Raw genomic sequence first — 9133 nt, forward strand, 5'->3', positions numbered from 1 at the left:
CTGACGGTTCCTCTGCCAGGAGTGCCTTCCTTCCACATGGCTTGCTTGCCTGTCTCTCTGGCTTTCATGTCTCAAATGTCATCTCAATGAAGCTTACATTGGTCAACCTTTTCTCAGAGGCTTCACTCCACCCCCCAGTTTCTTGCCAGCAATTCCTGATAGCCCCTTACAGCCTGCACTTTTTTCCATAATTTCTACCTTCTTGCATGCCAGTTGCCTGTTGTCTGTCCCTCAGCTAGAACGTAAGCTTCATGAGAACAGAATCTGTCTTTTTCCTTGCTGTTTCCCTGTTTGAGCAATGAATTAAGAAACCTGTGAGTAGGGATCAAGCTCCTCTTTCACACCTGGCCTTGGATGGGTGAAGGGCTTGGTCACAGCTCGGGCTGGGTGGAGCCGGAGCGTGAGCAGCGCCACACTGCTCCCCGCCTCTTCCACCCACCCAGAATTCTCCGCAGGGACTCAGGACCAGGCGGCTGCCAGGAGGCGAGAGCCTTCACTAAATGTGGGACGTCAGTCACTACAGTCCTGAAATTGAAATGGGAAGTCCAGGCTTGTGCTCATATCCAGCAAATCCAACAGGTGAAAATCTAGCTTGTCATCAGCTTAAAATGGTTCCATTATCAAAAGCTTAGCCAAGGCTGCTGCTTTTGTTTTTAAATATTTAAATATTTAGTTTGAAGTTTTTTGTTTTTCCAAATCATTTTTTTCCCTTATGAGATGAGAACAGTAGAAAATATGGGTAACTGTGCAGTTTACGTAAGAATTCAACAATTGGGAGAGAATTTTCTACAATAGCGAGTGCAGTCACTCCGGGAACTCATCTGCCCCAGCAAAGGCGAGCAGGCAGGCGCGCGCGCGGGCAAACCGCAGGGAGGGGCACCCGGCTTTCCCTCCTCCAGCTTCGCCGAGATCACTACCGGTGGCCCTTGGAGGCGACGGTCCCCAGGACACTCCGGGAGGCCACTGGGTCTCGAGGGGTCGCTCCGCCCGGAGGCTCTCCAGGACCCTGCGCACCGCAGCCCTGGCCTCTCACCCCCGCGCGCCAGCGGGCGAGCTCTGAGTGGTGAAGCCCTCCCCACCAAGGTGATTTCCACCCAATAGCGAGCAGAGTCCCCGAGGACGGCGAGGCACCTCCCGCCGTCGTTGGGGGCGCACCGCACAAAGCTGGGGCGGAAGCGAGAGGGGAAAGGCGGTGGTGTTGAGTGAGAACCAGCCGAGTCTTTTCCAAACATCCATTTAATCTTGCGTTCCTCTGGGTATAAAGTCGTAACGTGAGGTAGGCATTGTTGTCCCCACTGTGCAGATGGGGAAACTGAGGCTCAGAAGATGCGGTGCTGGTCTGGAAGGTGGAAGAGCTGGGGTCGAAACCAGGATGTCTGGGGCTGCGCTCCTCCCCCCGGGGTCGCGGCGGGGCGGTATCTAGTGCTGCAGCAGCTTGCCGAGGGTCGCGGCGGGCGCGCGCGGGCGCGGGGGTTGGTCGGGCAGCATGGCGGCGCTGTGCTCGGCACGCAGGGCCAGGCGCGGGCATGCGGCGCGCAGGCGGCGCAGGCCGGCCGCGCTCACGTTGCGGCAGAAGTCCACGTGCAGCGTCTGCAGCGCGCGCCCGTCCGCCGCCACGGCCGCTAGCGTGCGGTTGGTGACGCGCGCGCAGTTCTCCAGGCGCAGTGCACGCAGGCGTGGGCAGCAGCGAAGCAGGCGCGCCAGGCAGTCGTCGGTGACGTGGCCGCAGCCCGACAGAGTGACGGATGCCAAATTGGGGCACCTGTGGGGAAAGCGCGGTGACCCGGGGCCCACTGGCTCGTTGAAGCCACCCAACCGCCCCGGGGGACGGGCGTATTTATTTACCGAGGACTCGGGGCCTGCGAAGTGAAGACACTTGGCTGCGACGACTCGCAGGGTTCCAAGTCAGCTTTCTGGCCGGCCCATTTTCCCTGCTCTTTCTGCCCCTGCATCTCAGCGTACCTTGATCTACGTGGGTTCGTGGCTCGTAGCCTGAGGAGCCCCTGGTGGGAAAGCTCCGACCCCGGCTCAGCAGAGTCCTGGGGCGGCTGTGGACAGAGGGAATTGCCGGTTTCAGGAGCCACAGCCCTTGTCTCTTTGTTTAGCTCCGGACGTGCTGGCGCAGGGGAGCGGTGCGTGGCCACTGCTCCAGTCTAGCTTCAAGTTGAGGCCCCTGAATGTACCGGCGGGACGTGAGCGGGAAGAGGGATTTGTTCCTTGGAGATGGCTTAGTGACAGGACCATCCCAACCCTCGAGGTGGTGGGAGCAGGCGTCAGCATTGACTCCGGGTTCAGCTTAGTTGACTAGAGCTGTTCCTGCCTCCCCTGGGGCACCAGCCTGGAAAAGGGCAGGAATCGGAGGCAGCTAGAGGCAGGCCCTGAGCAGGTACAGTCAGGGACACCCAGGTTGCTTGCCCAGAAAGCTTGGGGGGCCCACTTTTGCCGCCTCATCAGCCCCTCCCAACGAGAAAAGATCTTGAGCAAAGTTCGACTTGGCTTGTCGCCATGTCAGTCACTCCCAGAACCTTGTTTTCCTCTGCGTCGGGGGAATAACGTCTACCGTTGGGGTTGTGAGGAGCCTGCAGTGGGGACCCTCCACAGTCATAATGCGCGGGACCAGCCGCTTCCAGTCCAGAAGGACCGACTCATGGAACCAGTGGGCTTGGCTCTCCGCAGCAAGAAGCAGCTGGAGTCTGGTCTGGGGAAGTGTTTCCCTTTCCCGGCCAGCCGCCTCTGCAGCTCTGCGACTGCCCCCGCTGGGCCAGCTGAGCTCCTTGGTGCCTGGTTTGGGAAGTAAGGAACTAAAATATGCTGGACCCAGCCACGTTTCACACAGAGCCTAGGCCTCTTTCAGGTTCATGTGCCTTCGTTCCTCACCCCATTCAACCTCTACACCCGCAGTTTTGTTCATGAGGCAGCTGGCCCAGGGAGCCCAAGTGACTGGCCTGTGATTTATTTGCGGACCCGGGACAGATGTCTGAACCTTGCTGGGTGCCTCTTCCTCATCTGTCAAGTGGGAGGAATTGTTACCTTCAAGGTGGTTATAAGGATTAGGTGTTTAAGCCTCAAAGGTGTTGGATGATCGTTTACCTAAGAACCTTTTGAATAATTCTGATGCGGGGGGGATGGGGGGGCGGGGAAGCCGACTGTCCCCTGCCCAGCTATCCTCAGCCATTCCTCCCAACCTGAGCTGAGTGCCAGAAGAACCAGATTCGGTAGACGTTCATCAGTGCCTACTATGTGCCAGGTGCCACTGTGTCATTTAATCCTCTTCCCCTGTGGGATGAGGAAAATTTAGCACATTTTACAGAAGAAATGAGGTTGCAAGAGTTTAGATATTGGAGCTGGGGTCACATGGTTGGACGCACTCTCTCAGCAGAGAGCCGTGATAGCAAAGCCCTTTTCTTTTTATGTGACAGCAGGGTCCCTTGCGTGACCAGTACAGAGGCCTGGGAGGTCCACTCCACACCTCGCAGATTTGGGGCATGAAGCTCGGTTCTCGTAGAGTAAAAATGGAACAACTTCAGGACTCCTTCTGCTATGCGCCCGCCCCCACCCTCAATATCACTCTCTAGTCTGATTCCTGGGCCTTATTAAGCCTGTCAAAATGGCCTTGTCCAGCCAGGACCCAGCCCCAAGTCCATCTTCTGTTTCCTTCCTACCAGCTCAAAAGAAAGGTGGGGTCACTACGCTGTTTCCTTCCACTCCTGTCGCGCTGCCAGTAAATAGCAGCTGTGAACTTGGGTGGCAGTAAACTGGCTGAGCTTAGTTTTCCATGAACAGCCAGGCCCAGTTTAAGTGATCGAGGGGGTGTTTTTCCTCAAAGGCAGAAGCTCAGTGAGAGGCTGGTTGAGTACCCCTGTTCTTGCCTGGGCGGCTCTACCCATGAGGCTGGGACGATGGAGGGATCCTGGCCTGATGGTTCAGCGTCTGTGTCTGGGGTGGGGTTAGCAGATAGATACAAGAAGTATTTGGGACATACACTTAAAATTCATTGTTTATCTGAAATTCATATTTAACTGGACAGCCTATATATTTGCTAAAATCTGGCAACTCTAGGCTGTGGGCAAATCTCACCACCTCATGGAGCATCAGTTTGCCAATTTGAAAAATTAGGCTAAGCCACCCTCCCTAGGAGTACTGTTTAAATCAGTAATTCATCTTCTCCAGGAGTCTGGTTTGGCTAAGGTGACCTGGGCACCCTGGCTCCCCCGCCTCTCCTTCCTCTGCAGTGTTTCCCAGGCCTCGGGGGCTGTTTGCTAGGCCTAATGGAGGGGTGAGCTGATAGCTGTATCTGGAAGCCTTTTCCCAGAGCCTGACCTTGAAAATCCAGGCCGAGATGGACCCACCTAGCACTTAATGACTACCAGGGAGGACAGCTGCCCAAAGGGCAGGGACAACTGAGACCCCACTTCTTGGTGTTTGCATGAAGCAGTTCCAGGACCTGTGAGGCTGAGAAGATTAGCAGTGGTTTCCCTCAGGATTGTATCTGTCTACTGGGGACCGTGTTTTGGGTGGGCCGTGTCTGCCTTGGGCCTAGTTTGAGGCACCCCCAAGGTGGAGCCATCTTGGTCTCGTAATTTGCTCTTGTCTGCCCCCCACCCCCAAGAGGGAAGCCAGAGCTAGCGGGGCCAGCACTGCTCAGGAGGCAAGGTGGCCTACCTGTCGCACACCTGGAGGAGGAAATCATTGACTAGGCTCTCGTGCTGGCTGCAGATGCTCCTCTGGAAGGCACTCTTGAGCCAGTCCTCAATGCTGCACACCTGCACACGGCTGGAGTGCCAGCAGATGGAGAGGCTGCGGAGAGCAGGGCCCAGGAGGAAGTTGTCCTTCTGGAGTTCAGTGAGGGAACGGAAGTGCAGCAGGGACCAGAGTGCGGGGTCCTCAAACACCTCGTGGAGCTGGGAGCAGGTCCTGGCGAGGCTCTTCCTGCTGTCCTTGTCTAGGAAGGAGAAGAGGTGCAGCAGGCACTCCCGGTTGAGCTGGGTTATGTGCATGGTGAGCAGCGGCCACATGTGAGTGCGGCAGCTAGGGGACGGGCTGACCTGCCTTCTCTCCTCCCCAGTTCTGGCCTGCCAGTGGACATATATGGTTGAGGAATGGTGTTTATTTTTGGCTAACAACTGGTGCTGAAGCTCTGCGGAGGGGTGAGGGAAGAAACAGCAGGACCCAGACATACGTGCGGCAGTCTGTGGCTCGGCTTATGTTCAGAGGGATTGAAAATCCTGGCAGAAAAGCAGCCTATTGAAGCTACTTTCCTTAAAAGGGATTTCTTTTCCCTTTAGCTGACAATTTTGTGTAGCAGTGAGCACGTTTGGCTTTTCCCAAGGCGTTTTCGTTGGGAGGCGGTGGCCAGGCTAGCTCTGTCTGGGTTTGCAGTCCCTATTCACGGGGAAGGAGTCTAATTGTAAATGTTAACTGTTGTGATTTTCTAGTACATCATTGTGAATCTTTTGCTTCATCCTTAGTAGGAAGAAGCCTGTTGTGAGTGAAGGGTGACAGTTGTGAGTTCTGTGCTGTAAGCAGAGTCCTTGGCTGATGCCTCATTCCTGTTATTTTTGTGCCATAGAATAATGGTCTCCAGGCTAGGCTGGTCGACCTTCAAGTCCTGCTGTCCTCCTCTAGGCAGGGGGATTTTCCTGGGCTTCATCAACAGCTAGATTTTTTTTTACCCTGACTTGTTTATAAAAGATTTTACTGAAGTAGCTTCTTTCCAGAGTTGCGTTTTATTGGTTTGGTAGGTTGTTTGGTTTGGTTTTTTTGTAGTTTTGGTCAAGCAGTACTGAGTATGTCTGTGTTTTAAATTGAAGCTTACTTGGCTTTACATTTTCCCACCGATAATGGCCTTCTATTTTATATAACCTGTATTTCCCAAAATGTCAAATGGATGAGGTAGCTCTTAATGTGAAACTGCCTGAAACAATTTTAAGTTCAATATTTTAGACTCTCTTTGCCTTTAAGCTGACCACAAACCATCTGCTCTCAGTGCCCTCCATCTCCTCTTGAAGAAACCGGTGGACCACACCTGCCCTCTCTGACTCCTCCCTAGACAAGTTTCCTGGAGGTAGTGTCAGTGATGTTGTCTCTTCCTGAGTACTCAGAGCCTCACAATATGGCAGACCCTTTTCCTAATGCTCTTCACTCCCAAACCTAGCCCCAACCTTAACTTCCCTGCCATGAATCCCTGGTGTCATTTTTTGGTTTGCTTGGGGGATGCTGATACAGTGAAGCTGTGTAGGCCACATTCTCCCTGGGCAATAGGGAGTACTAAGGAGAGAACGGTTTTCCTCTGCCAGCCCAGAGACTACCACCTCAGTGGTTACTTTTGTTTGTTCTCCCATTTGGAATAAGAGGGAATGAGAATCCTTCTGGTTTTTCCATGGACAGAAATGAAGCAACCTATGCTGAACCCACTTCTGGAACTAAGGTTTGGTCAGGGCTGGTGCAGCTTTGCCTTTAAAGGCAGCAGGCAATCAAGCAAAGAAGAAAGTAGCCATTGTAATCAGTGCCTTTCCTGAGAAGCCAGCCTCAGCTGGTCCCCCTGTGTCTCCATTACTCCACCATGCCAAGATGAAGTGCAATGGGGGGATTCTCTTTTTTTTTTTTTGAGACGGAGTTTTGCTGTTGTTGCCCAGACTGGAGTGCAATGGCACGATTTCGGCTCACCGCAACCTCCGCCTCCTGGGTTCAGGCAATTCTCCTGCCTCAGCCTCCCGAGTAGCTGGGACTACAGGCACGCACCATCATGCCCAGCTAATTTTTTTGTATTTTTAGTAGAGACGAGGTTTCACCTTGTTGACCAGGATGGTCTCGATCTCTTGACCTCGTGATCCACCCGCCTCAGCCTCCCAAAGTGCTGGGATTATAGGCATGAGCCACTGCGCCCGGCCAAGGGGGGATTCTCTTAAAAACAGACCAAGGAACAGTCAAAAGGAAGCATTTCTCAAGGAAGGGGAGTCAGCCACTGCTGCTATTTCAAGCTCATCAATTTAGTTCTAAATTATAGCTGACACTCTGTCTAGGTGTACTTCTTCACTTAAAATGTATGCTGCAATACCACAGTGTGATTAGAAAGCCATGTTATCTCCACTTTCCCTCCCTTATCCTCCTCAAACCAATGCTTTTCAGAGGGTTGACCCTTAGGAATAGAGGTTCTTTGAACTTCTTGCAAGGTGAGAGTGGTAATCGTGCCTTCCACTAAGAGTCACTGTGCTTCAGCGTGGCTTCCAAGCTGCACTACTGCAGCCCTGCTGGAATGGCAAGATTGGCAGGGAAGAACGTTTAAAGCCTTGCCCCTCTGTTCTTCCTCCAGGTAGCCTGCAGGAAGCATCTTGGACTACTGGGCCCTGGGGCAGTGGGCGGGGGCAGGGGGGTTGCAGATGTGCTCCTGCCTGCTGCAGAGGGTCTGCCCCTTCGGCCTTCTCTGGAGCTACGCTGTTTGGCAGCAGCGACAGCAACCATGCAGCCTCTGAGCAGCACAGCTGCCAAAAGAGAATGTGCCCCAGGGAACAAAGATGCAGAACAATCTGAGCTGCAGGCATCTGTGTCTTCAACTTTAGAAGACTGACAAGACCAGGCAAATGAAGAATGTGGTTCTGTTTGCAGGAGGCATGGGGGCAGAGAGGTAGTCTATAGGAACTTACTGTAAGCAGGAGGTTTATTTAAACAGCACTTATTTGCCTGTTTTTACCCTAAAAGATGACCAGTATCCTTTACTCAGAGCCCCAATACTGGTGCCTCAGGGTAGAGTCTAGCTCTAAAGGGGAGGGAAGGGGCCTCATTTTTGTAAGATCAGTAGTCACAAGCTATTGAGAAGGATTTCAGTGGGTAAGGGTGAGTGGGACCTCAGGCACCTGACTGCAGGCACTAATCTCCCGGCCATCTCTTTGCCAGTACAGGTTACTTCATCCTGGCCCAGGTACAGCAGTTCCAAATCATGGGGATTCTGTTGGCGCACAGCTTGAGTAAGTACATCATGATTTATGTGGCTCCACTGAAAAAAGGTGTTCAGAAATAAGTCAAAGTAAAGAGAACAGACTTTTAATGATATTTTTTAAAACAGTTCAGGTTGGTGAAGCAGAAAAGGGATGTGATTACAACTTAAATGAATCAGTCACTTGCACAATTAAACAATCCTCTTGGCATCATACAAACTGGGTTTTAATGGCAGATGATGACATCACAGCATGACCAACGCTCATGAAAGGCAGTCTAGAGTCCATCATGCTCACACCTGAGGGGGAAGGCCCTGCACCCACTAATGAGACGCAGAGACCTTGGACTACAGACACCACATGCCCACTTCTCCTTACTCACCTTCCTATGGCTACTCTTAGTCACCTGGGACCCAGGCCTTGGCTGCAGGAACACACTTGTTTCCATGGGCTTTTCCAGGGCCCAAGTGAAGAGGCCACTTCAGCAGCAGAGGTTACAGGAGAGAGTTTAGGGGCTGGTGGAGGTTAAAGTGGGATAAGTGTATCTAAATAGACTTGTGTACACTAAACCAATAAAGGAGAGGTTTGGCTTTAAGAAATAAATATGTCCCCAACCCCAGAAACCAAGCTGCTGAGTAGGTTCCACAGGCGAGATACACATTTAACACTCACCCTGGGCCAGTACACTTGACTGGTTTAATTCTAGTACATTTGTCATCACTATACACTGAGTAGAATACAGTGGATAAGCAAAGGTTTCTCCACCATGGAGAGAGATTTGTGTTGCCACAAACTGTTTCTATCACCCACCTGTGTGGGAGGACTTCTGAGAAAGTTTTCTTGTTCCAAGGAGCCATGTGACTCAGTGAGAGGCCCTGCCTCAGCAGAAGCTCTGAGTGAGAAGCCACATACATGCTGGAGACAACATGGCACCAGGGGAAAGCCCTGGACAGCACAAAAGATCAGCTTTCAAAATAGGTGTGGTAAGGCTACACAGTTAAAAATTAAAATACAATTAGGCACATTTACATCACTGGTGTTCAAGTGCACAATTCAAATGGATCCAATCACTTTTCTAAACAATCTTCATGATACCATCCAGACGCTTCTGTTCAAGTAAAACCAACCAATAAAAACAAATTCAGAGAGAAGACATGTTCATCTCTTAAGCCAACGGCATCACCTGTCTGAAGACCACT

At 52.3% G+C, this 9133-nt stretch overlaps 1 protein-coding gene across 2 annotated transcripts; it reads right to left on the minus strand.

Moving 5' to 3' along the window:
- Positions 1-786: 786 nt before the first annotated feature.
- FBXL22 (F-box and leucine rich repeat protein 22) lies at positions 787-6594 on the minus strand. Of its 2 annotated transcripts, XM_032297771.1 has the most exons (3): positions 4663-6594; positions 1846-2048; positions 1525-1762 (listed from the first exon to the last, which is right to left on the minus strand). In XM_032297771.1, the coding sequence occupies exons 1-3, from the start codon at positions 5175-5177 to the stop codon at positions 1623-1625; spliced, it is 858 nt and encodes a 285-aa protein (XP_032153662.1). In that variant the 5' UTR covers positions 5178-6594; the 3' UTR covers positions 1525-1622. The 2 variants fall into 2 exon arrangements, with proteins under 2 accessions (XP_032153663.1, XP_032153662.1); XM_032297772.1 differs by lacking the exon at positions 1846-2048 and having other exon boundaries at positions 787-1762.
- Positions 6595-9133: the final 2539 nt, after the last annotated feature.

Source organism: Sapajus apella, unplaced genomic scaffold (assembly GCF_009761245.1).
Source record: "Sapajus apella isolate SASKATOON/1434 unplaced genomic scaffold, GSC_monkey_1.0 scaffold37, whole genome shotgun sequence".
Lineage (NCBI taxonomy): Eukaryota > Metazoa > Chordata > Mammalia > Primates > Cebidae > Sapajus > Sapajus apella.